The 27,937-nt window shown below is 45.6% G+C and overlaps 1 protein-coding gene across 1 annotated transcript; it reads right to left on the reverse strand.

Moving 5' to 3' along the window:
- Window positions 1-867: 867 nt before the first annotated feature.
- LOC149439166 (SLAM family member 9-like) lies at window positions 868-27,660 on the reverse strand. The gene is made up of 7 exons (XM_089659347.1): window positions 27,433-27,660; window positions 26,371-26,685; window positions 11,149-11,403; window positions 8,229-8,331; window positions 6,029-6,125; window positions 3,514-3,595; window positions 868-1,660 (listed from the first exon to the last, which is right to left on the reverse strand). The coding sequence occupies exons 1-6, from the start codon at window positions 27,476-27,478 to the stop codon at window positions 3,548-3,550; spliced, it is 864 nt and encodes a 287-aa protein (XP_089515473.1). The 5' UTR covers window positions 27,479-27,660; the 3' UTR covers window positions 868-1,660; window positions 3,514-3,547.
- Between the last annotated feature and the right edge of the window lie 277 nt (window positions 27,661-27,937).

Raw genomic sequence — 27,937 nt, forward strand, 5'->3', positions numbered from 1 at the left:
GAGCGGATATAGTGAATGCGGGGTCCGGGGAGACCGGATATAGTGAATGCCGGGTTCGGGGAGAGCGGATATAGTGAATGCGGGGTCCGGGGAGAGCGGATATAGTGAATGCGGGGTCCGGGGAGACCAGATATAGTGAATGCGGGGTCCGGGGAGACCGGATATAGTGAATGCAGGGTCCGGGGAGACCGGATATAGTGAATGCCGGGTTCGGGGAGAGCGGATATAGTGAATGCGGGGTCCGGGGAGAGCGGATATAGTGAATGCGGGGTCCGGGGAGACCGGATATAGTGAATGCAGGGTCCGGGGAGACCGGATATAGTGAATGCCGGGTTCGGGGAGAGCGGATATAGTGAATGCGGGGTCCGGGGAGAGCGGATATAGTGAATGCCGGGTCCGGGGAGACCGGATATAGTGAATGCAGGGTCCGGGGAGAGCGGATATAGTGAATGCGGGGTCCGGGGAGAGCAGATATAGTGAATGCAGGGTCTGGGGAGAGCGGATATAGTGAATGCTGGGTCCGGGGAGAGTGGATATAGTGAATGCAGGGTCCGGGGAGACCGGATATAGTGAATGCAGGGTCCGGAGAGACCAGATATGGTGAATGCAGGGTCCGGGGAGAGCGGTATAGTGAATGCAGGGTCTGGGGAAGCAGATATAGTGAATGCAGGGTTGGGGAGACTGGATATAGTGAATGCAGGGTCCGGGGAGAGTAGATATAGTGAATGCAGGGTCCGGGGAGACCGGATATAGTGAATGCAGGGTCCGGGGAGAGTAGATATAGTGAATGCAGGGTCCGGGGAGAACAGATATAGTGAATTCGGGGTCCTGGGTTTGGAAAAGAAAGGTTTGGCCACACATCGGAGGTATGATGAAAAAGTGAAGATTGTTTATTGATCCATGAAAGGACACAACTAGCACCAGGACAATGCTAGCTATTAACGCGTTTCGCACGGTCACGGTGCTTAGTCATAGGGTCCTGGGTTTGGTAACACTTTAAGATGCCTTTATTTCCTATAATCCTCAGCTCCATCTAGTGGCCATAATGCAGTATGCACTCTACATGCTGCCCATAATACTTCAAGAAGGTTTGACCAGAAGAGAAAATGGCTGAAGAACATTCGATTTTGCCCCATTCCCACAACAGCCAGGTATCTCCTTCCTACAGAACGAAGGCACGTGAGGTTTCTCTGTACAAATAGCTGGGCAAATTTTAAACAAAGATAACTTTTCGGCACTTGGACCTTCTTAAAGGAGCTCTTTTTGGGACAGAAGAGGGGGAGTCTGTCTTTTACATGTAACTCTTATGTCCAGTTATGTCTTCTCATTGTCTTTTTGAGCGTCACGCGGTTTGATGCTGTAGAACCCTGTTTAGCCTTCAAGGGTTTATTCCAACATCAGCAGCAGGCGCTTTCCAGGATCAAACCACATACGGACGAAGAAGGATGGGGGGTGGAAAAAATAACAAATGGGGTGTAGTCCTTGTGCGCATCTCCAGGCTGCATTTCCAGTTTGACTGGAGTGTACCTTTAATGCTACTTTTCATTTTGCACAGTGTAGAATAATGCATGGCTCTTCAATCACGTGTGGTCCTTCACTCACGATACATTTGAGCGCTACCATCGCCTTGAAGAAAGTCACCTCTTTTATGGCCGGATTTCTGTAATAAAAAAAATGGATACATCATGGAACATTTATTGTAAATTAATTGATAGCCCAGTGTTGTTATCCTGGGTTCAAATCTCACCAGGGACACTACCCTAAGTGGAGTTGGAATGTTCTTCATACTTGGTTTCTCACCTGGTGCTGTAATATGAGCTTGTTGGGCAAGGTATTCCAAAACCATGGAGATAAATATGGAGTTGACCTCTTTTTTTTCACTATAACATCCTCCACTCTTCTGGGAAGGCTTTCCACAAGATTTCTGTAGGAATCTGTGCCCATTCATGTGGTCAGGTACTGATGTTGGAGGAGAAGACCTGTCTCATAACCTGTGGTTCAATTCATCCCAAAGGTGCTCAGTAGAAAAGAGACAAAAAGACGGGGCACATCAAAGAGTACCATTGGGCATCCTTAGATGCGCCCAGTATTTTTGTTTCTCTTCAGTAGATAATCCCCTTTAGGGGTCATAGGGCAGTGGGCTTGAAGAGTGTCAACTTAAAGCCCAACTCTAAAGGAAGCTGGAAAGCTCTCTCTAGCAGTGTCGCTGTGACCGCACTGCAAGAGTTATCTACTTGTTTAGGTCTAGGGGGCATAGAAAAGAAGGTTTACTTACTCGATCCTCTGTACCTCCACGCTTATAGACTGGCCCCCCAGCATCTTCTCCCCATGCTCCAGTGGTCTAAGGCCTTGATATCATCAAGACCAATGCTGTTCCTCCAGCATCTTCTCTCCATGCTCCAGTGGTCTAAGGGCCTTATGTCATTAAGACCAAAGCTAGTCCCCCAGCTTCACCCCCTCATGCTCGAGTAGTCTAAGGGTCTAATGTCATCAAGACCAAACCTGGTCCCTCAGCGTCATCCCCCCATGCTCCAGTGGTCTAAGGGTCTTATGTCATTAGGACCAAAGCTGTTCCCTCAGCATCATCCTTCCATGCTCCAGTGGTCTAAGGGTCTGATGTCATCAAGACAAAAGCTGGTTCCCCAGCGTCACCCCCTCATGCTCCAGTGGTCTAAGGGTCTGATGTCATCAAGACGAAAGCTGGTTCCCCATCGTCATCTCCCCATGCTCCAGTGGTCTAAGAGTCTGATGTCATTAAGACCAAAGCTGGTCCCCCAGCATCTCCCCCTCATGCTCCAGTGGTCTAAGGGTCTGATGTCATCAAGACAAAAGCTGGTCCCCCATTGTCATCCCCCCATGTGCCAGTGGTCTAAGGGTCTGCTGTCATCAAGACCAAAGCTGGTTCTCCATCGTCATCCCCCCATGCCCCAGTGGTCTAAGGGCCTGATGTCATCAAGACGAAAACTGGTCCTCCATCGTCATTCCCCCCATGCTCCAGTGTTCTAAGAGCCTGATGTCATCAAGACCGAAGCTGGTCCTCCATCGTCATCCCCCCATGCTCCAGTGGTCTAAGGGTCTGATGTCATCAAGATCAAAGCTGGTCCCCCAGCATGATCTCCCCATGCTCCAGTGGTCTAAGGGTCCGATGTCATCAAGACCAAAGCTGGTCCCCCAGTGTCTTCTCCCTATGCTCCAGTGGACCAAGGGTCTGATGTCATTAGGACCAAATCTGGTCCCTCAGCATCATCCTTCCATGCTCCAGTGGTCTAAGGGCTTGATGTCATCAAGACGAAAGCTGGTCCTCCATCGTCATCCCCCCATGCTCCAGTGGTCTAAGGGCCTGATGTCATCAAGACGAAGCTGGTCCTCCATCATCATCCCCCCATGCTTCAGTGGTCTAAGGGCCTGATGTCATGTAGTAGGCATCAGAGTGAGGTGTGCGCAAATGTTGACTATAAAAATAGGTGAAAGGAGAAAAATGGTGAATCTATTATTGGTGTACTTCATACATACCACAGACAGGTGTAGCGATGTCATATCTACAGTATCAATCTTCGGTTTTTCTGTCCTCGTGGTATTCTCTTTCACCGCAGACCTGCAAGGATTGCATTGAAATAAATCAAGACAAGGATCCATGTGGGCACAATGAAAGATTGACAGAAGTTCTAACCTTCCCTACTAACTAACTAACTAACTAACTAACTCAATGAATCCAACAAATACCAAAAGAAACCAATTAAAAAATATGTTTGCCCCTCACAAGCCTATAATTCTGGATCACTCTCCTGGAAGATCAGGTGCCAAAAGTCGGGATGGAGCTCATTTATGCCCCAAAAGTCCGGATGGAGCTCATTTATGCCCCAAGAGTCGAGATGGAGATCATTTATGCCCCAAAAGTCAGGATGGAGCTCATTTATACCCCAAAAGTCGGGATGGAGATAATTTATGCCCCAAAAGTTGGGATGGAGCTCATTTATACCCCAAAAGTCAGGATGGAGATCATTTATGCCCCAAAAGTCGGGATGGAGCTCATTTATGCCCCAAAAGGCCAATGAATCCAGGATGACAAGCTGGCAGTACACTGTTAAAATACAACCTGGGTGTAACTTTATTGATCTGGGCAGACAGACATAGATTTCCCCATCTGGGATGTCCTTATCTGACGTTTCCCCATAAAAGTGGGCTTAATCGTAGAGATGAATAAAAATCAATAAAGTTACATTCATGTTGAATTTTAATTGAGTGCCGCCATCTTTTATACCTGGATTAATTGACTGAAAGAAACCAAATTGTGTTTACTGCTTGCAGTCAGTGCTGGGACAAGGTCATCCAGCACCGAGGGTGAAGATGGCAAATTGGGCCCCCGCCAGGTGGAGACCCCAGTAGAGTCCTCCTTTACATCAGGTGTCCCCAGTAGAGTCCTCCTTTACATCAGATGTCCTCAGTAGAGTCCTAGTTTATGTCAGGTGTCCCCAGTAGAGTCCTACTTTACATCAGGTGTCCTCAGTAATGTCCCCCTTTACATCAGGTGTCCCCAGTAGAGTCCTACTTTACATCTGGTGTCCTCAGTAGAGTCCCCCTTTACAGCAGGTGTCCCCAGTAGAGTCCTACTTTACATCTGGTGTCCTCAGTAGAGTCCCCCTTTACATCAGGTGTCCCCAGTAGAGTCCTACTTTACATCTAGTGTCTCCAGTAGAGTCCCCCTTTAGGTGTCCCCCCAGTAGAGTCCCCCTCTACATGAGGTATCCCCATGATTCAGAGTTGTTGCTTCCCCCCTTTTCCCCTTGTATTGGCAGATCGGTACTCACAGCTTCTCCTTCCTCTCTCCAGTCATGTGACATGTCTGCTCTTCTTCCTCAGCAGCACAATGCTGAGACTGAGGACAGTTCTTGGTCTCAGCTTCAGCTCCTTTCCATCCCATGCAGGCTGGAGAGGAGAAAGCCAAATACTCCCTCCAACAGCAACTATTGGCCGCTGCTCCTTCTGACAGGAGTGACACTGTAGTCAATTCTGTCAGAAAGGAGCAGGATGAGCAGTGTTTCCCCTCAACACAGTGCCCTTGTCCCGGCACTGATTGCAGGTAACACTTTAAGTACTTAGGACCGGGTTCAACATATACTGTAGAAGGACATTGATGATTTCAGGTCAGAGGAGGTTGTTGGACCCCAGAAAGGGGACTTTATTAATTTTTTAATTAGACCAGGGTTTCTCAACTAGGGTTCCTCCAAAGGTTGCTAGGGGCTCTATGAGCAGTGAGCAAAGACAGCCTCTCAGATAAGATCAGGTTTTCTATTGAGTTTCAAATACTTCATATAGAACAGGGTTTCTAAACCAGGGTTCCATGGAACCCTAGGGTTCCTCCAGAGGTTGCTAAGGGTTCCTCCAGAGGTTGCTAAGGGTTCCTCCAGAGGTCTCTAAGAGTTCCTCCAGAAGTCGCTAAGGGTTCCTCCAGAGGTCTCTAAGGGTTCCTCCAGAGGTCGCTAAGGTTTCCTCCAGAGGTTACTAAGGGTCCTCCAGTGATCGCTAAGGTTTCCTCCAGAGGTCGCTAAGGTTTCTTCCAGAGGTCGCTAAGGGTTTCTCCAGAGGTCACTAAGGGTTCCTCCAGAGGTCACTAAGGGTTCCTCCAGAGGTCGCTAAGGGTTCCTCCAGAGGTCGCTAAGGGTTTCTCCAGAGGTCATTAAGGGTTTCTCCAGAGGTCACTAAGGGTTCCTCCTGAGGTCGCTAAGGCTTCCTCCAGAGGTCACTAAGGGTTCCTCCTGAGGTCGCTAAGGGTTCCTCCAGAGGTCGCTAAGGGGTGATCTTTTTAGCTCTCTGTAAGTAGGTAATTCTTTCCAATGACCACAAGAGTAAGGAACATTCTTCCCACCGGCCATCACACTAACGTATCTTGAGTCGTAGATTTAGTCATTTTTAGCCGGGGTACCCTGAGACCGGAAAGTTATTTCATGGGTTCCTCTGGGTTGAAAAGCTTGAGAAAGGACGGTCTAGAAAATTACATTTTGTAGGACATTGTAGAAGGCCCACTCACCTCTGTGTGACAAATTTCCCAATAAACGTGGTCAGTTTGCTGCGGGTCATCATTTGTAGAGTTTAATCGATCCTTCCTGTTCCATTTCATCCTGGTACTAAAACATAAAAAAAAGCACAAAAAGATCACGAAGGAACTTAGCGACCTGTAATATTTGAGTTGAAGTAACATTTAAAGGCGGTACAGTGGTTCTCTGTACTAATTATTATTATATTGTTTCCTAGAGAGTGGGCACCCGGGACAACATGATGGGATGTGTAGAACCGTCTACACTGACACCTGTGATCTACAGGGATTCCTGAGACTCGGTATGGCCCCTTCCACACGGGTATTCTGTTTTTTTCAGCAATTTATTCTTCATTTTTCTAAGAAAAAACGGATCAGTTCACAGTTTTTCATCAGTTCATGTCCGTTTTTTCATCAGTTCACATCAGTTATTCATCAGTTTATGTCAGTTTTTCATCAGTTCACATCAGTTATTCATCAGTTTACGTCGGTTTTTCACCAGTTTACGTCAGTTATTAATCAGTTCACATCAGTTTACATCAGTTTACATCAGTTTTCATCAGTTTACGTCAGTTTTTCATCAGTTCACATTAGTTTTTGTCAGTTTTACATCAGTTTACGTCAGTTTTTAATCAGTTCACATCAGTTTACGTCAGTTTTCATCGGTTCACATCAGTTCTTCATCAGTTTGTCAGTTTTTTATCAGTTCATATCAGTTTTTTATCAGTTTTTCATCAGTTTATCAGTATTTCATCAGTTTGTCAGTTTTTCACCAGTTCACATCAGTTTTTCATCAGTTCACATCAGTGTTTCATCAGTTTACGTCAGTTATTCATCAGTTCACGTCAGTTCACATCAGTTTTTCACCAGTTTACATCAATTTTTCACCAATTCACATCAGTTTTTCACAAATTTACATCAGTTTTTCATCAGTTCATATCAGTGTTTCATCAGTTTACGTCAGTTTTTCACCAGTTCACGTCAGTTATTCATCGGTTTACATCAGTTTTTCATCAGTTCACATCAGTTTTTCATCAGTTTGTCAGTTTTTTACCAGTTCACCTCAGTTTTTCATCAGTTTCAGTTTTTCATCAGTTCACGTCAGTTCACATCAGTTTTTCACCAGTTTACATCAATTTTTCACCAATTCACATCAGTTTTTCATCAGTTCACATCAGTGTTTCATCAGTTTACCTCAGTTCTTCATCAGTTCACATCAGTTTTTCATCAGTTCATGTCAGGTTTTCATCAGTTCACCTCAATTTTTCATCAGTTTGTCAGTTTTTCATCAGTTCACCTCAGTTTTTTATCAGTTCATGTCAGTTTTTCATCAGTTCACATCAGTTTTTCATCAGTTTACGTCAGTTTTTCATCAGTTTACATCAGTTTACATCAATTTTTCATCTGTTTTTCATCAGTTTACATCCGTTTTTTCATCCATTTTTTGTCCATTTACGTCCCCTTACATCTGTTTTTGTCCGTTTACATCAATTTTTTGTCCGTTCCGGTTTTATTACCTGAAGAAAAATAGGTTTTTCTTCCAATTGAAAAAACAGATGTTAACGGATGTGGACATTAATGGATGTAAACAGATGATTATCCGCTAGTCCATAGAAATACACAGGAGTCTGTTTTTCTTCTGTAAACAGATGAAAAACGGACATGCAGAACGTGTGAAAGGGGTCATGTCATTCATCTATCATATGATCACCTTTTATCCTGCGTGTACTCATACATCATAGTATCTTTTGTTTTCCATCGTGACCTTTTTTTTTGCCCTGTACTCTGTCTTATTGCTTCCAAACGGGCGGACTGACCAAGGGTTCCTCCAGAGGTCGCTAAGGGTTCCTCCAGAGGTCGCTAAGGGTTCCTCCTGAGGTCTGTAAGGGTTCCTCCAGAGGTCGCTAAGGGTTCCTCCAGAGGTCGCTAAGGGTTCCTCCAGAGCAGGGGTGGACCGACTATTTAGAAACTCGGGCACCGCCCGAGGGCTCGGGGTCAGTAGGGGGCCCCAAGAGATGCCCCTGGTACCTTTTTCATAGGCTTTTTTGAGTTTGGGCAAGGACACAGGAGCCCCATGATCCCCTATTCCCCGGGGGCCCCATGAGTTGTCAGTCCGCCCCTGCTTCCAAAGTATTGTAATAAAACGTAAACAACATAACTAAAAAAAGAAAAAAAAAAGAAGGAAAACGCTTACCAAACGTTATTGCGCGTCTTCCGCAGATACCAAATTAATGCAAGGGTAGCAAGTAGGGAGAGGCCAATGAAAACGGCAAGAATTATGATTTCCCATTTGTTTTCTGTAATATAAATCAAAGTTTTAATAACTTCCAATAACATACAGAACATAATTAGGAAACATATTATGTGTTTTTTGCTATTCTTAGACTGCCATGGTGAGCTTGTCATGGATTCTGGTAAGCTCCCCCCCCTCCAAAGACCCCCACAACCAGGGTTTGGCCCTCATCATTCTAGAGATTTGGCCAAGATCAAGTGTAATTGCTGTTCTTATCAGTGTCCAGTAGGGGCGCTCCGCCATCGTTCTTGCCTTTTGGTAGGAATGGCTGGCAGTACGGTACCCCTGCTGGTATGATGGAGGCTCTGCAGGCTAGTATCGGGATGCCCACAGGCAGTTGGGGCATGGGAGTAATTCCCTCGGGAAACTGGATGGACCCAGTTCTTCTTGGTTTGAGTAGGTCCACCATGTCTGGCCATGGACCGGGAAGGCAGAGAGTACACAGTGTCTGTGCCCCCTGGGATTGGTCGCCCACTTGGGTGTGGGACCCCACTGTGTGAACGGGTACAAAACTTTTTTCTGCCCTGTGCCTTTTAGGGCTAGACCTCTTGGCTACCTCTGGGACAATTTTTTCTGCCAGGTCTCCAGGCCTAACCAGTGCTTAATTGCATGGCCACTTACTTATTTTAATTATTTTTCTCTTCACGTTTTGTCATCTTTCATTGGATGGAGGATGCAGGTCATCAGGCCTGCCCTGAAGTCAAGGGGGAGGATATGTGGCCACCAGGTTCCTTTCAACCCCAAACCTGGGGGGAGGGTTCTCTCTTCGGAAGGCTCCCTAAACCTAGTACTTGGTGGTCAGCTTTGGCTGGCCACGAAGAGATGGGACTACCAGGACTTCTGGCTAGGTGGACCAAGTTCGAAACCTTGTCCCTCCCAGGAATTTTCATTATCCGGAGATTCGGAGGTATCCGCGTTTCCAAATTACAAAAGTCACACATTTAAATGAATTTGAAGTAATGAAACTAAATTTTGTCTGAAATAATTTGAACCGAAAATTTTAAAACAAATTCGAGCTGCAAATATATTGCTGGCTATTGCTGATTTCCTTCAATGACTGTGTATATTAGAATATAGCCGTCTTCCAAAATTCGAATTTTGAAAAGAAAATAATAAAATATAATAAAATAAAAGAATAGAACAGAAAATAAAAAGACTGAATAGAAAATAAAAGAATTGAACAGAATAGAAAGAATATTACCGTGTTCCTAAATTTGAATTCCAAATAGAATAGAATAAAATAGGAAGAATATAGCCGTCTTCTGAAATTCAAATTTTGAAAATAAAAGATTAGAATAAACTAGAATAGAACAGAAAATAAAAATACTAGAATAGAAAATAAAGGAATACAATAGAATAGAATAAACTAGAAAGAATACAGTCGTCTTTTGAATTTCGAAAAGAATAGAGTAGAATAAAACAGAATAGAAAAAAAAGAAGAGAGTAGAAAATAAAGGATTAGAATACAAAACAATACAATAGAAAGAATAGAATAGAAAATAAAGGCAAAGAATAGAATAAAATAGAATATAACCGTCTTCTGAAATTCAAATTTTGAAAATAATAGATTAGAATAGAACATAAAATAAAAGAGCAGAACAGAAAATAAAAGCATAGAATAGAAAATAAAATAACAGAATAGAAAGAATATAACCGTGTTCTGAAATTTGAATTTCGAAAAGAATAGATTAGAGGAGAAAAGAACAGAAAATAAAAGACTATAATAGAAAATAAAGGAATAGAATACAAGACAATACAATAGAAAGAATAGAATAGAAAATAAAGTAAAAGAATAGAATAAAATAGAATATAACCGTCTTCTGAAATTCAAGTTTCGAAAATAATAGATTAGAATAGAACATAAAATAAAAGAGCAGAACAGAAAAAAAAGAATAAAATAGACAGAATATAACCGTGTTCTGAAATTTGAATTTTGAAAATAATAGATTAGAATAGAACAGAAAAGAAAAGACTAGAATAGAAAATAAAGGAATAGAATACAAGACAATACAATAGAAAGAATAGAATAGAAAATAAAGGAAAAGAATAGAATATAACCGTCTTCTGAAATTCAAGTTTTGAAAATAATAGATTAGAATAGAACATAAAATAAAAGAGCAGAACAGAAAAAAAAGCATAGAATAGAAAATAAGAGAATAGCATAGAAAGAATATAACCGTGTTCTGAAATTTGAATTTCAAATAGAATAGAATAGAAAGAATATAACCGTCTTCTGAAATTCGAATTTCGAAAAGAATAGATTAGAATAAAATAGAACAGAACAGAAAATAAAAGAATAGAAGGAAAGGAAAAGAAGAGAATAAAATAGAACAGAACAGAATGAATATAACTGTGTTCTGAAATTTGAACTTCAAATGGAATAGAATAAAACAGAAAGAATATAGCCGTCTTCTGAAATTTGAATTTCGAAAAGAATAGCATAGAACAAAATTGAATAGAATAGAGAAGAATACAAAATAAAAGAACAGAATACAAAGAATATTGCCGTTTTCTGAAATTCAAATTTCGAATAGAATAGATCCGGCTATTCTTCACAGTGAATTCGGATCGCTTTGATCTACAATTCGATTTCAATTTATTGGAAAAAATTTGAATCCGGTCAAAAACGAATAAACAAAATGAGACGAAAAAAAATTGGTCACGAATGCAACTAAACTGAATTAGTACCTTAAGGAATCGATCCGAAACGGAACACATTTTTTTTTCTGCACATGCCTAGTTGTCTCCATCAAAGAGCTGATCTAAGTGCATGTAGGTATGAAGGGGCTCCAAGAGCCTACAGCAGATCCTTCAGGCTCACCATCCTGACAGAAGTCCAGCGGTCTGACGGTTCTGGAGACGCTGGTCACCGGATGCGAAGCTGTACAGGTCCAGCTGGAGTTGGTGTACGGCTCCTCAACCTGTATAGTTGATGTCTTCTCAACAGTGCTGGTGGTAGAACCTCTCCAAGAGATTGTCGCATCTTTTTGGTCAACAACGCACGTTAAAGTCACGTTACAGGTCTCTCTGCTGGTGATGTTGGGATAGATCCTGATGTCGCCTTCCGACAGTTTACCTGCAAAAACCAAATAAAAAAATTCCACCAAAGAATGAGATGCCCTCTGGGCATCCTATGGTCGTGACACTCTAGTCTACTTTCCTGTCCAGCGTTCATCTTTGGCCCTCTGGGCATCCTATGGTCGTGACACTCTAGTCTACTTTCCTGTCCAGCGTTCATCTTTGGCCCTCTGGGCATCCTATGGTCCTGACACTCTAGTCTACTTTCCTGTCCAGCGTTCATCTTTGGCCCTCTGGGCATCCTATGGTCGTGAAACTCTAGTCTACTTTCCTGTCCAGCGTTCATCTTTGGCCCTCTGGGCATCCTATGGTCGTGATACTCTAGTCTACTTTCCTGTCCGGCTTTCATTTTTGGCCCTCTGGGCATCCTATGGTCGTGATGCTTTAGTCTACTTTCCTGTCCAGAGTTCATCTTTGGCCCTCTGGGCATCCTATGAACGTGATACTCTAGTCTACTTTCCTGTCCAGAGTTCATCTTTGGCCCTCTGGGCATCCTATGGTCGTGATGCTCTAGTCTACTTTCCTGTCCAGCGTTCATCTTTGGCCCTCTGGGCATCCTATGGTCGTGATACTCTAGTCTACTTTCCTGTCCAGAGTTCATCTTCGGCCCTCTGGGCATCCTATGGTCGTGATGCTCTAGTCTACTTTCCTGTCCAGCGTTCATCTTGGGCCTCTGGGCATCCTATGGTCATGATACTCTAGTCTACTTTCCTGTCCAGCGTTCATCTTTGGCCCTCTGGGCATCCTATGGTCGTGATACTCTAGTCTACTTTCCTGTCCAGAGTTCATCTTTGGCCTCTGGGCATCCTATGGTCGTGATACTCTAGTCTACTTTCCTGTCCAACGTTCATCTTTGGCCCTCTGAGCATCCTATGGTCGTGATACTCTAGTCTACTTTCCTGTCCAGAGTTCATCTTTGGCCCTCTGGGCATCCTATGGTCGGGATACTCTAGTCTACTTTCCTGTCCAGAGTTCATCTTTGGCCCTCAGGTGGCCTATCATCATGATACTCTGGTCGCCGTTTGGTTTGGCCTTGCACTAGGTCCTGTCTCGGTAGTTCTTCTCACATTTGGCCCCGTACCTTTCCCAATAGTGAAAACTGAAGAAGAATTCTGGATTCCATCTCTGGATTCTTCTTCAGCTTTTACTATTGGGAAACGTACAGGGCCAAATGTGAGAAGAACTACCGAGACGGGACCTAGTGCCAGGCCAAACCAAACGGTGACCAGAGTATCATGATGATAGACCCCTGAAGGCCAAAGATGAACGCTGGACAGAAAGTAGGAGCACCACCATATGACCTTTTATTGTGGACAGTAAACACCCCAAAGAGATCTCATTTTGGTCACAATTTTTCGGAAATGAAGAAAAATTGGGGTAAAAACATGATGCAGGAGTGCTAGATATATGACCTTCTCGTTCTGTATCTAGTGCTCCAGCACCATGTTTTTACTCCAATTTTTTTTCATTTCCAAAAAATTGTGACCAAAATGAGATCTCCTCGGGGTTTTTACTGTCCACAATAAAAGGTCATATGGTGGTGCTCCTACTTTCTGTCCAGTGTTCATCTTTGGCCCTCAGGGGCCTATCATCATGATACTCTAGTCGCCGTTTGGTTTGAGCTTGCACTAGGTCCCGTCTCGGTAGTTCTTCTCACATTTGGCCCCGTACCTTTTCCTATAGTGAAAGCTGAAGAAGAATTCTGGATTCCATCTCTGGATTCTTCTTCAGCTTTCACTATTGGGAAACGTACGGGGCCAAATGTGAGAAGAACTACCGAGACGGGACCTAGTGCCAGGCCAAATCAAACGGTGACCAGAGTATCATGATGATAGACCCCTGAAGGCCAAAGATGAACGCTGGACAGAAAGTAGGAGCACCACCATATGACCTTTTATTGTGGACAGTAAACAACCCAAGGAGATCTCATTTTGGTCACAATTTTTCGGAAATGAAGAAAAATTGGGGTAAAAGCATGATGCTGGAGTGCTAGATATATGACCTTCTCGTTCTGTATCTAGTGCTCCAGCACCATGTTTTTACTCCAATTTTTTTTCATTTCCAAAAAATTGTGACCAAAATGAGATCTCCTCGGGGTGTTTACTGTCCACAATAAAAGGTCATATGGTGGTGCTCCTACATTCTGTCCAGTGTTCATCTTTGGCCCTCAGTGGCCTATCATCATGATACTCTAGTCGCTATTTAGTTTGGCCTTGCACTAGGTCCCGTCTCGGTAATTCTTCTCACATTTGGCCCCGTACCTTTCCCAATAGTGAAAGCTGAAGAAGAATTCTGGATTCCATCTCTGGATTATTCTTCAGCTTTCACTATTGGGAAATGTACGGGTCCAAATGTGAGAAGAACTACCGAGACGGGACCTAGTGCTAGGCCAAACCAAACGGTGACCAGAGTATCGTGATGATAGACCCCTGAGGGCCAAAGATGAACCTTTTATTGTGGACAATAAACACCCTGAGGAGATCTCATTTTGGTCACAATTTTTTGGAAATGAAGAAAAATTGGGGTAAAAACATGATGCTGGAGTGCTAGATATCTGACCTTCTCGCTCTGTATCTAGTGCTCCAGCACCATGTTTTTACCCCAATTTTTCTTCATTTCCAAAAAATTGTGACCAAAATTAGATCTCCTCAGGGTGTTCACTGTCCACAAAAAAAGGTCATGTGGTGGAGCTCCTACTTTCTGTCCAGTGTTCATCTTTGGCCCTCAGGGGCCTATCATCATCATACTCTAGTCGCCGTTTGGTTTGAGCTTGCACTAGGTCCCGTCTCGGTAGTTCTTCACACATTTGGCCCTGTACGTTTCTGGATAGTGAAAGCTGAAGAAGAATTCTGGATTCCATCTCTGGACCACCACATGACCTTTTCTTGTGAACAGTAAACAACCCGAGGAGATCTCATTTTGGTCACAAATTTTTGGAAATGAAGAAAATTGGGGTAAAAACATGGTGCTGGAGCACCAGATACAGAGCGAGAAGGTCAGATAGAGAAGGAGGGGCTGGTGAAGGGCGTAATGCACAGTCCACATACTATGGGATTGGCAAAAATGGGTAAACGAGCGCTAGAAAAGAACCGAACCTAAAAAGCAGCTGGCATAAAAGGTTAAACCTCCAACCCTCATAAGACCATAAACATAAAAAATGCAGCACTTTAAAAACCTCATATAACCGTATAAGATATAAATTAAAAACTTGTGTGATTCAATGAAACTGCGTCTAAGCAAACGCACATATAACAACGTTATTGTGCACAGTCCAAACAAAGATCAATATAAATGCGCTATGGAGCGCAACGTTAAAGTGCAGATTGCGTCTGAATATGGCGCAAGTAGTGTATAGGTGACAGCTATTGTCCAAATACAGATAGGTGAAAAAAATCCGTGATTTCAGTGCATGTGGGAATGAGAATAAATTGCATTAACCAGATAGCGCAATAAAAATCGCTTTTGAGTAACAAAGACCACTCCTGGTAATCATCATCCTGGGGTAACCACGGGGATCATCTGGCATGCGTCTGCACAACAGCTGATCATCCATTGATGACGTATCAACTCCAACTCATACCAACAACGAGGCACTATTCCTCCCACTGATACCAACGATGGGGCACTATTCCTCCCACTGACACCAATGATGGGGCACTATTCCTCCCACTGATAACAATGATGGGGCACGATTCCTCCCACTGATATCAATGATGGGGCGCTATTCCTCCCACTGATACCAATGATGGGGCACTATTCCTCCCACTGATACCAATGATGGGGCACGATTCCTCCCACTGATAACAATGATGGGGCACGATTCCTCCCACTGATATCAATGATGGGGCACTATTCCTCCCACTGACAGCAATGATGGGGCACTATTCCTCCTACTGATACCAATGATGGGGCACTATTCCTCCTACTGATACCAATGATGGGACACTATTCCTCCCACTGACACCAATGATGGGGCACTATTCCTCCCACTGATACCAATGATGGGGCACTATTCCTCCCACTGATACCAATGAAGGGGCACTATTCCTCCCACTGATACCAATGATGGGGCACTATTCCTCCCACTGATACCAATGATGGGGCACTATTCCTCCCACTGATACCAATGATGGGGCACTATTCCTACTATTGATACCAATGATGGGGCACTATATCTCCCACTGATACCAATGATGGGGCACTATTCCTCCCACTGATACCAATGATGGGCACTATTCCTCCCACTGATACCAATAATGGGGCACTCTTCCTCTCACTGACACCAATGATGAGGCACTATTCCTCCCACTGATACCAATGATGGGGCACTATTCCTCCTACTGATACCAATGATGGGGCACTATTCCTCCCACTGATACCAATGATGGGGCACTATTCCTCCCACTGATACCAATGATGGGCACTATTCCTCCCACTGATACCAAGAATGAGGCACTATTCCTCCCACTGATACCAATGATGGGGCACTATTCCTCCTACTGATACCAATGATGGGGCACTATTCCTCCCACTGATACCAATGATGGGGCACTATTCCTCCCACTGATACCAATGATGGGGCACTATTCCTCCTACTGATACCAATGATGGGGCACTATTCCTCCTACTGATATCAATGATGGGGCACTATTCCTCCCACGGATACCAATGATGGGGCACTATTCCTCCCACTGATACCAATGATGGGGCACTATTCCTTCCACTGATACCAATGATGGGGCACTATTCCTCCTACTGATACCAATGATGGGGCACTATTCCTCCTACTGATATCAATGATGGGGCACTATTCCTCCCACGGATACCAATGATGGGGCACTATTCCTCCCACTGATACCAATGATGGGGCACTATTCCTTCCACTGATACCAATGATGGGGCACTATTCCTCCTACTGATACCAATGATGGGGCACTATTCCTCCCACTGACACCAATGATGGGGCACTATTCCTCCCACTGATACCAATGATGGGGCACTATTCCTCCCACTGATACCAATGATGGGGCACTATTCCTCCCACTGACACCAATGATGGGGCACTATTCCTCCCACTAATTCCAAGAATGAGGCACTATTCCTCCCACTGATACCAATGATGGGGCACTATTCCTCCCACTGATACCAATGATGGGGCACTATATCTCCCACTGATACCAATGATGGGGCACTATTCCTCCCACTGATACCAATGATGGGGCACTATTCCTCCCACTGATACCAATGATGGGGCACTATTCCTCCCACTGATACCAATCATGGGCACTATTCCTCCCACTGATACCAATAATGGGGCACTATTCCTCCCACTGACACTAATGATGGGGCACTATTCCTCCCACTGATACCAATGATGGGGCACTATTCCTCCCACTGATACCAATGATGGGGCACTATTCCTCCCACTGATACCAATGATGAGGCACTATTCCTCCCACTGATACCAATGATGGGGCACTATTCCTCCCACTGATACCAATGATGGGGCACTATTCCTCCCACTGATACCAATGATGGGGCACTATTCCTCCCACTGATAGCAATGATTGGGCACTATTCCTCCTACTGATACCAATGATGGGGCACTATTCCTCCCACTGATACCAATGATGGGGCACTATTCCTCCCACTGATACCAATGATGGGCACTATTCCTCCCACTGATACCAAGAATGAGGCACTATTCCTCCCACTGACACCAATGATGGGGCACTATTCCTCCTACTGATACCAATGATGGGGCACTATTCCTCCCACTGATACCAATGATGGGGCACTATTCCTCCCACTGATAGCAATGATGGGGCACTATTCCTCCCACTGATAGCAATGATTGGGCACTATTCCTCCTACTGATACCAATGATGGGGCACTATTCCTCCCACTGATACCAATGATGGGGCACTATTCCTCCCACTGATACCAATGATGGGGCACTATTCCTCCTACTGATACCAATGATGGGGCACTATTCCTCCTACTGATACCAATGATGGGGCACTATTCCTCCCACTGACACCAATGATGGGACACTATTCCTCCTACTGATATCAATGATGGGGCACTATTCCTCCCACTGATACCAATGATGGGGCACTATTCCTCCCACTTATACCAATGATGGGGCACTATTCCTCCCACTGATACCAATTATGGGGCACTATTCCTTCCACTGATACCAATGATGGGGCACTATTCCTCCTACTGATACCAATGATGGGGCACTATTCCTCCCACTGACACCAATGATGGGGCACTATTCCTCCCACTGACACCAATGATGGGGCACTATTCCTCCCACTGATACCAATGATGGGGCACTATTCCTCCCACTGATACCAATGATGGGGCACTATTCCTCCCACTGACACCAATGATGGGGCACTATTCCTCCCACTGATACCAATGATGGGGCACTATTCCTCCCACTGATACCAATGATGGGGCACTATTCCTCCCACTGACAACAATGATGGGGCACTATTCCTCCTACTGATACCAATGATGGGGCACTATTCCTCCCACTGACACCAATGATGGGGCACTATTCCTCCCACTGATACCAATGATGGGGCACTATTCCTCCCACTGATACCAATGATGGGGCACTATTCCTCCCACTGATACCAATGATGGGGCACTATTCCTCCCACTGACACCAATGATGGGGCACTATTCCTCCCACTGATACCAATGATGGGGCACTATTCCTCCCACTGATACCAAGAATGAGGCACTATTCCTCCCACTGATACCAATGATGGGGCACTATTCCTCCTACTGATACCAATGATGGGGCACTATTCCTCCCACTGATAGCAATGATGGGGCACTATTCCTCCCACTGATAGCAATGATTGGGCACTATTCCTCCTACTGATACCAATAATGGGGCACTATTCCTCCCACTGATAAAAATGATGGGGCACTATATCTCCCACTGATACCAATGATGGGGCACTATTCCTCCTACTGATACCAATGATGGGGCACTATTCCTCCCACTGATACCAATGATGGGGCACTATTCCTCCCACTGATACCAATGATGGGGCACTATTCCTCCCACTGACACCAATGATGGGACACTATTCCTCCTACTGATACCAATGATGGGGCACTATTCCTTCCACTGATACCAATGATGGGGCACTATTCCTCCTACTGATACCAATGATGGGGCACTATTACTCCCACTGACACCAATGATGGGGCACTATTCCTCCCACTGATACCAATGATGGGGCACTATTCCTCCCACTGATACCAATGATGGGGCACTATTCCTCACATTGATACCAATGATGGGGCACTATTCCTCCCACTGATACCAATAATGGGGCACTATTCCTCCCACTGACACCAATGATGGGGCACTATTCCTCCCACTGATACCAATGATGGGGCACTATTCCTGCCACTGACACCAATGATGGGGCACTATTCCTCCCACTGACACCAATGATGGGGCACTATTCCTCCCACTGATACCAAGAATGAGGCACTATTCCTCCCACTGATACCAATGATGGGGCACTATTCCTCCCACTGATACCAATGATGGGACACTATTCCTCCCACTGACACCAATGATGGGGCGCTATTCCTTCCACTGATACCAACAATGAGGTACTATTCCTCCCACTGATACCAATGATGGGGCACTATTCCTCCCACTGATACCAATGATGGGGCACTATTCCTCCCACTGATACCAATGATGGGGCACTATTCCTCCCACTGATAGCAATGATGGGGCACTATTCCTCCCACTGACACCAATGATGGGGCACTATTCCTCCCACTGATAACAATGATGGGGCACTATTCCTCCCATTGATACCAATGATGGGCACTATTCCTCCCACTGATACCAATAATGGGGCACTATTCCTTCCACTGACACCAATGATGGGGCACTATTCCTCCCACTGATACCAATGATGGGGCACTATTCCTGCCACTGACACCAATGATGGGGCACTATTCCTCCCACTGACACCAATGATGGGGCACTATTCCTCCCACTGATACCAAGAATGAGGCACTATTCCTCCCACTGATACCAATGATGGGGCACTATTCCTCCCACTGATACCAATGATGGGACACTATTCCTCCCACTGACACCAATGATGGGGCGCTATTCCTTCCACTGATACCAACAATGAGGTACTATTCCTCCCACTGATACCAATGATGGGGCACTATTCCTCCCACTGATACCAATGATGGGGCACTATTCCTCCCACTGATACCAATGATGGGGCACTATTCCTCCCACTGATAGCAATGATGGGGCACTATTCCTCCCACTGACACCAATGATGGGGCACTATTCCTCCCACTGATACCAATGATGGGGCACTATTCCTCCCATTGATACCAATGATGGGCACTATTCCTCCCACTGATACCAATAATGGGGCACTATTCCTTCCACTGACACCAATGATGGGGCACTATTCCTCCCACTGATACCAATGATGGGGCACTATTCCTCCCACTGACACCAATGATGGGGCACTATTCCTCCCACTGACACCAATGATGGGGCACTATTCCTCCCACTGATACCAAGAATGAGGCACTATTCCTCCCACTGATACCAATGATGGGACACTATTCCTCCCACTGACACCAATGATGGGGCACTATTTCTCCCACTGATACCAACAATGAGGCACTATTCCTCCCACTGACACCAATGATGGGGCACTATTCCTCCCACTGATACCAATGATGGGACACTATTCCTCCCACTGACACCAATGATGGGGCGCTATTCCTTCCACTGATACCAACAATGAGGTACTATTCCTCCCACTGATACCAATGATGGGGCACTATTCCTCCCACTGATACCAATGATGGGGCACTATATCTCCCACTGATACCAATGATGGGGCACTATTCCTCCCACTGATAGCAATGATGGGGCACTATTCCTCCCACTGACACCAATGATGGGGCGCTATTCCTTCCACTGATACCAACAATGAGGTACTATTCCTCCCACTGATACCAATGATGGGGCACTATTCCTCCCACTGATACCAATGATGGGGCACTATATCTCCCACTGATACCAATGATGGGGCACTGTTCCTCCCACTGATACCAATGATGGGGCACTATATCTCCCACTGATACCAATGATGGGGCACTATTCCTCCCACTGATAGCAATGATGGGGCACTATTCCTCCCACTGACACCAATGATGGGGCACTATTCCTCCCACTGATACCAATGATGGGGCACTATTCCTCCCACTGATACCAATGATGGGGCACTATTCCTCCCACTGATACCAATGATGGGGCACTATTCCTCCCACTGACAACAATGATGGGGCACTATTCCTCCTACTGATACCAATGATGGGGCACTATTCCTCCCACTGACACCAATGATGGGGCACTATTCCTCCCACTGATACCAATGATGGGGCACTATTCCTCCCACTGATACCAATGATGGGGCACTATTCCTCCCACTGATACCAATGATGGGGCACTATTCCTCCCACTGACACCAATGATGGGGCACTATTCCTCCCACTGATACCAATGATGGGGCACTATTCCTCCCACTGATACCAAGAATGAGGCACTATTCCTCCCACTGATACCAATGATGGGGCACTATTCCTCCTACTGATACCAATGATGGGGCACTATTCCTCCCACTGATAGCAATGATGGGGCACTATTCCTCCCACTGATAGCAATGATTGGGCACTATTCCTCCTACTGATACCAATAATGGGGCACTATTCCTCCCACTGATAAAAATGATGGGGCACTATATCTCCCACTGATACCAATGATGGGGCACTATTCCTCCTACTGATACCAATGATGGGGCACTATTCCTCCCACTGATACCAATGATGGGGCACTATTCCTCCCACTGATACCAATGATGGGGCTCTATTCCTCCCACTGACACCAATGATGGGACACTATTCCTCCTACTGATACCAATGATGGGGCACTATTCCTTCCACTGATACCAATGATGGGGCACTATTCCTCCTACTGATACCAATGATGGGGCACTATTACTCCCACTGACACCAATGATGGGGCACTATTCCTCCCACTGATACCAATGATGGGGCACTATTCCTCCCACTGATACCAATGATGGGGCACTATTCCTCACATTGATACCAATGATGGGGCACTATTCCTCCCACTGATACCAATAATGGGGCACTATTCCTCCCACTGACACCAATGATGGGGCACTATTCCTCCCACTGATACCAATGATGGGGCACTATTCCTGCCACTGACACCAATGATGGGGCACTATTCCTCCCACTGACACCAATGATGGGGCACTATTCCTCCCACTGATACCAAGAATGAGGCACTATTCCTCCCACTGATACCAATGATGGGGCACTATTCCTCCCACTGATACCAATGATGGGACACTATTCCTCCCACTGACACCAATGATGGGGCGCTATTCCTTCCACTGATACCAACAATGAGGTACTATTCCTCCCACTGATACCAATGATGGGGCACTATTCCTCCCACTGATACCAATGATGGGGCACTATTCCTCCCACTGATACCAATGATGGGGCACTATTCCTCCCACTGATAGCAATGATGGGGCACTATTCCTCCCACTGACACCAATGATGGGGCACTATTCCTCCCACTGATACCAATGATGGGGCACTATTCCTCCCATTGATACCAATGATGGGCACTATTCCTCCCACTGATACCAATAATGGGGCACTATTCCTTCCACTGACACCAATGATGGGGCACTATTCCTCCCACTGATACCAATGATGGGGCACTATTCCTGCCACTGACACCAATGATGGGGCACTATTCCTCCCACTGACACCAATGATGGGGCACTATTCCTCCCACTGATACCAAGAATGAGGCACTATTCCTCCCACTGATACCAATGATGGGGCACTATTCCTCCCACTGATACCAATGATGGGACACTATTCCTCCCACTGACACCAATGATGGGGCGCTATTCCTTCCACTGATACCAACAATGAGGTACTATTCCTCCCACTGATACCAATGATGGGGCACTATTCCTCCCACTGATACCAATGATGGGGCACTACTCCTCCTACTGATACCAATGATGGGGCACTATTCCTCCCACTGATACCAATGATGGGGCACTATTCCTCCCACTGATGCAATGATGGGGCACTATTCCTCCTACTGATACCAATGATGGGGCACTATTCCTCCCACTGATACCAATGATGGGGCACTATTCCTCTCACTGATACCAATGATGGGGCACTATTCCTCCCACTGATACCAATGATGGGGCACTATTCCTCCCACTGATACCAATGATGGGCACTATTCCTCCCACTGATACCAATAATGGGGCACTATTTCTCCCACTGATACCAACAATGAGGCACTATTCCTCCCACTGACACCAATGATGGGGCACTATTCCTCCCACTGATACCAATGATGGGACACTATTCCTCCCACTGACACCAATGATGGGGCGCTATTCCTTCCACTGATACCAACAATGAGGTACTATTCCTCCCACTGATACCAATGATGGGGCACTATTCCTCCCACTGATACCAATGATGGGGCACTATTCCTCCCACTGATACCAATGATGGGGCACTATTCCTCCCACTGATAGCAATGATGGGGCACTATTCCTCCCACTGACACCAATGATGGGGCACTATTCCTCCCACTGATACCAATGATGGGGCACTATTCCTCCCATTGATACCAATGATGGGCACTATTCCTCCCACTGATACCAATAATGGGGCACTATTCCTTCCACTGACACCAATGATGGGGCACTATTCCTCCCACTGATACCAATGATGGGGCACTATTCCTCCCACTGACACCAATGATGGGGCACTATTCCTCCCACTGACACCAATGATGGGGCACTATTCCTCCCACTGATACCAAGAATGAGGCACTATTCCTCCCACTGATACCAATGATGGGGCACTATTCCTCCCACTGATACCAATGATGGGACACTATTCCTCCCACTGACACCAATGATGGGGCACTATTTCTCCCACTGATACCAACAATGAGGCACTATTCCTCCCACTGACACCAATGATGGGGCACTATTCCTCCCACTGATACCAATGATGGGACACTATTCCTCCCACTGACACCAATGATGGGGCGCTATTCCTTCCACTGATACCAACAATGAGGTACTATTCCTCCCACTGATACCAATGATGGGGCACTATTCCTCCCACTGATACCAATGATGGGGCACTATATCTCCCACTGATACCAATGATGGGGCACTATTCCTCCCACTGATAGCAATGATGGGGCACTATTCCTCCCACTGACACCAATGATGGGGCGCTATTCCTTCCACTGATACCAACAATGAGGTACTATTCCTCCCACTGATACCAATGATGGGGCACTATTCCTCCCACTGATAGCAATGATGGGGCACTATATCTCCCACTGATGCCAATGATGGGGCACTGTTCCTCCCACTGATACCAATGATGGGGCACTATATCTCCCACTGATACCAATGATGGGGCACTATTCCTCCCACTGATAGCAATGATGGGGCACTATTCCTCCCACTGACACCAATGATGGGGCACTATTCCTCCCACTGATACCAATGATGGGGCACTATTCCTCCCACTGATACCAATGATGGGGCACTATTCCTCCCACTGATAGCAATGATGGGGCACTATTCCTCCTACTGATACCAATGATGGGGCACTATTCCTCCCACTGATACCAATGATGGGGCACTATTCCTCCCACTGATACCAATGATGGGGCACTATTCCTCCCACTGACACCAATGATGGGGCGCTATTCCTTCCACTGATACCAACAATGAGGTACTATTCCTCCCACTGATACCAATGATGGGGCACTATTCCTCCCACTGATACCAATGATGGGGCACTATATCTCCCACTGATACCAATGATGGGGCACTATTCCTCCCACTGATAGCAATGATGGGGCACTATTCCTCCCACTGACACCAATGATGGGGCACTATTCCTTCCACTGATACCAACAATGAGGTACTATTCCTCCCACTGATACCAATGATGGGGCACTATTCCTCCCACTGATACCAATGATGGGGCACTATTCCTCCCACTGATACCAATGATGGGGCACTACTCCTCCTACTGATACCAATGATGGGGCACTATTCCTCCCACTGATACCAATGATGGGGCACTATTCCTCCCACTGATGCAATGATGGGGCACTATTCCTCCTACTGATACCAATGATGGGGCACTATTCCTCCCACTGATACCAATGATGGGGCACTATTCCTCTCACTGATACCAATGATGGGGCACTATTCCTCCCACTGATACCAATGATGGGGCACTATTCCTCCCACTGATACCAATGATGGGCACTATTCCTCCCACTGATACCAATAATGGGGCACTATTCCTCCCACTGACACCAATGTTGGGGCTCTATTCCTCCCACTGACACCAATGATGGGGCACTATTCCTCCCGCTGATACCAAAGATTGGGCGCTATTCCTCCCGCTGATACCAACGATGGGGCGCTATTCCTCCCACTGATACCAACGATGGGGCGCTATTCCTCCCACTGATACCAATGATGGGGCGCTATTCCTCCCACTGATACCAATGATGGTGCACTATTCCTCCCACTGACGCCAATGATGGGGCACTATTCCTCCCACTGACACCAATGATGGGGCACTATTCCTCCCACTGATACCAATGATAGGGCACTATTCCTCCCACTGATACCAATGATGGGGCACTATTCCTCCCACTGATACCAATGATGGGCACTATTCCTCCCACTGACACCAATGATGGAGCACTATCCCCCCCCCCCACTGACACCAATGATGGGGCACTATTCCTCCCACTGATACCAATGATGGAGCACTATTCCCCCCCCACTGACACCAATGATGGGGCACTATTCCTCCCACTGATACCAATAATGGGGCACTATTCCTCCCGCTGATACCAACGATGGGGTGCTATTCCTCCCACTGATACCAACGATGGGGCGCTATTCCTCCCACTGATGCCAATGATGGGGTGCTATTCCTCCCGCTGATACCAACGATGGGGCACTATTCCTCCCACTGATACCAATGATGGGGCGCTATTCCTCCCGCTGATACCACTGATGGGGCACTATTCCTCCCACTGATACCAATGATGGGACACTATTCCTCCTACTGACACCAATGATGGGGCACTATTCCTCCCACTGACACCAATGATGGGGCACTATTCCTCCCACTGACACCAATGATGGGGCACTATTCTTCCCACTGATACCAATGATGGGGCACTATTCCTCCCACTGATACCAGTGATGGGGCACTATTCCTCCCACTGATTCCAGCGATGGGACACTATTCTTCCCACTGACATCAATGATGGGACATCATTCCTCCCAATGATACCAATGATGGGACATCATTCCTCCCACTGACACCAATGATGGGACATCATTCCTCCCAATGATACCAATGATGGGACATCATTCCTCCCACTGACACCAATGATGGGACATCATTCCTCCCAATGATGGGGCACTATTCCTCCCTCTGACACCAATGATGGGGCACTATTCCTCCCAGTGACACCACTGAAGGGGCACTATTCCTCCCACTGACACCAATGATTGGGCACTATTCCTCCCACTGATACCAATGATGGGACACTATTCCACCCCACTGACGCCAATGATGGGACATCATTCTTCCAACTGACACCAATGATGGGTCATTTTCCACTCCCACTGGCCACAGTCTGGCCTTTCTAAAGTCTGAAAGACAGTAAACTCTGCTCTGTACGATCAGCTCCCATAAACTCTGGATGTCTATAGAGAGGTGACACACAATGACTTACTGTATACGGTGAGGTTGTAGATCTGGTTGCACTCTTGTTCTGTTTTCAAACGTAGGTTGGCCACAAACTCTCCTTGGTCATCTTTGGTCAGCTTTGTGATATTTAGCGATCCGTTTGCCTCATTGTAGAGTCTGTTTTTGAAGTGACGGGACTTCACCTCCATAGACTCATGGGGCTTGGCGATGCATATAAGGGTGTTCCTGAAGACCCAAGAAATTTCTCTTATTCCTGAATTGTCCACTTCTAGAAGGATGGATCCTGATTCCTCACTGACCATGTACTTCACTTCTCCACAGGAATCAGAACACAACGCATCTGAGAATGAGTAGAAGAATTAATAGGATAGATAGATAGATAGATAGATAGATAATAGATAGATAGATAGATAGATAGATAGATAGATAATAGATGGATGGATAGATGGATAGATAGATAGATAATAGATGGATGGATGGATGGATGGATAGATAGATTATAGATGGATGGAGGGAGGGATAGACAGACAGATAGATAGATAGATAGATAGATGATGGGTGGAGGGAGGGGTGGAGGGAGGGAGGGAGGGAGGGAGGGAGGGAGGGATGGATGGATGGATAGATAGATAGATAGATAGATAGATAGATAGATAGATAGATAGATAGATAGATAGATTGATTATGGATGGAGGGAGGGATGGATGGATAGATAGATAGATAGGTAATAGATAGATAATAGATAGATATGAGATAGATAGATAGATAGATAGATAGATAGATGATAGATAGATAGATAATAGATAGATAGATAGATAGATAGATAGATAGATAGATAGATAGATAGATAGATAATAGATAGATAGATAGATAGATAGATAGATAGATAGATAATAGATAATAGATAGATAGATAGATAGATAATAGATAGATAGATAGATAATAGATAGATAATAGATAGATAGATAGATAGATAATAGATAGATAGATAGATAGATAGATAATAGATAGATAGATAATAGATAGATGATAGATAGATAGATAGATTGATTCTGGACGGATGGAAAAATTCGGAAGACTTCACACTTACATCTGTAGAGAGACGGCAGTAGAAGCAGCCAGCAGTACGGAGACATTTCTGATGTGCGTTACTTCTTCATTCTTCGTTCCTTCATCAGCTGTAACTCGGCTTCCCTTTAACTCTTTCAAGCCTTGGGGGAGTTTGGAAAATAAAATAGAATAGGAATGACACGACATGAATAAACACCCAAGCGCTCTACTCGGCTAGCGTTTAGACGCGTTTAGCATCTTTTGGCGAAAGCGTTCCTTTCCTGTACACTATTCTTCTGCGTTCAGGAGAAAAACATTGAACTGCTTTTAAACTCTGGTAAAAGCCTATTTGTACATGGACACACAGGCTTTTACTGAGATGGGTTCAAGCGAAAAAAAAATGCTCCTAGAGTCACGTGTGCATGAGGCCTAAAAGGTGTGAGCCAATTCCCAGTCTGAGGCCCATTGTTTGAAGATCACAGGAAGTTGGTATAAAGACATGTCTGGGAACTTATACTATGCAGAGCCATACAAAGCAGCATGTC

This window comes from Staurois parvus, unplaced genomic scaffold (genome assembly GCF_062004578.1).
Source record: "Staurois parvus isolate SC_StPar_1 unplaced genomic scaffold, SC_StPar_1.0 ptg001150l, whole genome shotgun sequence".
NCBI classification, from domain to species: domain Eukaryota; kingdom Metazoa; phylum Chordata; class Amphibia; order Anura; family Ranidae; genus Staurois; species Staurois parvus.